This window comes from Chrysochloris asiatica, unplaced genomic scaffold, assembly GCF_000296735.1.
Source record: "Chrysochloris asiatica unplaced genomic scaffold, ChrAsi1.0 scaffold00016, whole genome shotgun sequence".
Taxonomy (NCBI): domain Eukaryota; kingdom Metazoa; phylum Chordata; class Mammalia; order Afrosoricida; family Chrysochloridae; genus Chrysochloris; species Chrysochloris asiatica.
In genome coordinates this window covers 24,980,443-24,982,193 of record NW_006408534.1, presented here as the reverse complement: position 1 = coordinate 24,982,193, position 1,751 = coordinate 24,980,443, and the positions used below count along the sequence as shown (strand labels likewise).

The following is a 1,751-nucleotide window of genomic DNA, read 5'->3' as shown; positions in this document are numbered from 1 at the left end:
ACACTACTCCCTCCCCTCATGCACCTCAGCTCATTCTTCAGCAAATGCCTGACAACATATCATCTCACCTATAAACACATCATATACTCAGCTAACTTTAAAAAGCAATTTTATAAAGCTGAAGGCTACACAGGACTGTGATCATATTATTATATAGCAGAAATATGACTGGTTTTTCCCTCTATTTTTCAAGAATTTCTTTAATATTAATATATTGTTAATACTCGGTGTCTAAGAAACTATAAAATTACACATTAATTAGAATATTCCCTGACTGTGGCACTGTAGGATAAGCACTGGACTGCTAATAGCAAGGTTGGCAGGTCAAACCCACCAGCTGTTTCTCAGAAACTCTACACAGAGTCACTATGAGTCAGAACTGACTCCACTGCACTTTACAACAACAACAACCATATAAAAACCTTATTAAATAACCTAAGAACTCCAAAAACTAAAATTTACAATACATACTGGAAGTAATTTATTGTTTTCTGGAAGTGAATTGGCAAGATTCTCCAACCCATCATAATCCTCTAACATATAATAACATTCAGCTAAGCGTTCCTGGTTCCGACCTTGTACATAATATTGCACAGCATTCAACCTATGGAGAGAAAAAAAGAAACAATTTTAAATTAATATGAATCTCCTATAAATAAGCACTTTCACCAAAAATACTCCTTTACTTGAAGCATATAAATTGGAGGCAGGCAATCAAAATATTGAAGCATATTTTAGTTGTAACATCCTTTGAATATTCAAATGAAATATTGTTAAATCTTATGTAGTTGCAGCATTCCCTAACAATAATATAAAGATAGGTATATTGATTAAAATTAAAACAATGAAAGTCAATCACTGCTAAAAATAATCCATAAACACAAAACAAATACAAAAAATTTTTTTCAGTAATAACTATATAAAGTCTTAGAATTGTATATTGTGAGCTCAAACAATTCCAATTTGCCTGGAGTTACAGTTAAGCACAAGTTTTGGTGAGTCTGGAAACCCCAAAGTTTTACATTACAATTTTAAGGATCTCTTTCTCAACACTGTGAATTTAGAGCGATTTGAATTCTAGGATTAAGGAGAATGGTCTTCAGTTCCTTAGCATTATGTCACAGAGTAGTGCTCAGGTAGCTACAATGTATACTTCTGCCAATGAATAGAAGTTGTGGGACAGATAGGCTACATACCACTTTTGTCGATCAGCAAAGTAGTCTCCAATGGCATTGTGGGCTTGCTCCAGGAGACTGTCATCTGCATCACCAGATCCAGTTTTCAAGAGTTGGAGGACTCTAAACCAATCTCCCAATTTCAGCCGGAGGCCAATAGCAAGATCTCTACAAACAATGGCATGCATTCATTCATTTCACAAATAGTTATTAAGTTCCTACTTCACACTAGTCACAGTTCTAAGTGCTAAGAACACAAAGCAATGAATCAAAGAAATATGTTAAAACTTCAGGTAAAGAAGTAATGGAGAGTTTTTAGGATGGAAAAAAGGAAACAATTTTCTGCCTTCGACTTTTCCATAACTTCTAATTACTTTTCACAAAATAACAATTTAAGTAATAATTATTTATTTTCACCAATTTCTTAGAGATGATGAGATTTATTACAAAACAAAACAGCACAACGATAAGCTTGGTTTTAAATACTATTCAGGGCTTAATTATTCTATTAAGAATTAACTGTAAATACAAATAATACTAATAAAATTAAGCATAGTAATATTTAGTTATGACATT

The 1,751-nt window shown here is 32.7% G+C and overlaps 1 protein-coding gene across 1 annotated transcript in view; it reads right to left on the bottom strand.

The window, feature by feature from the left end:
• WDR35 (WD repeat domain 35) overlaps positions 1-1,751 on the bottom strand; it is a 103,116-nt gene that overhangs the window by 37,741 nt on the left and 63,624 nt on the right. Inside the window, exons 21-22 of the mRNA XM_006835310.1 lie at positions 1,197-1,343; positions 468-604 (exon numbers count right to left, since the gene is read on the bottom strand). Coding sequence (XP_006835373.1) covers positions 468-604; positions 1,197-1,343 — 284 coding nt within the window. The remainder of the gene's footprint in view (positions 1-467; positions 605-1,196; positions 1,344-1,751) is intronic.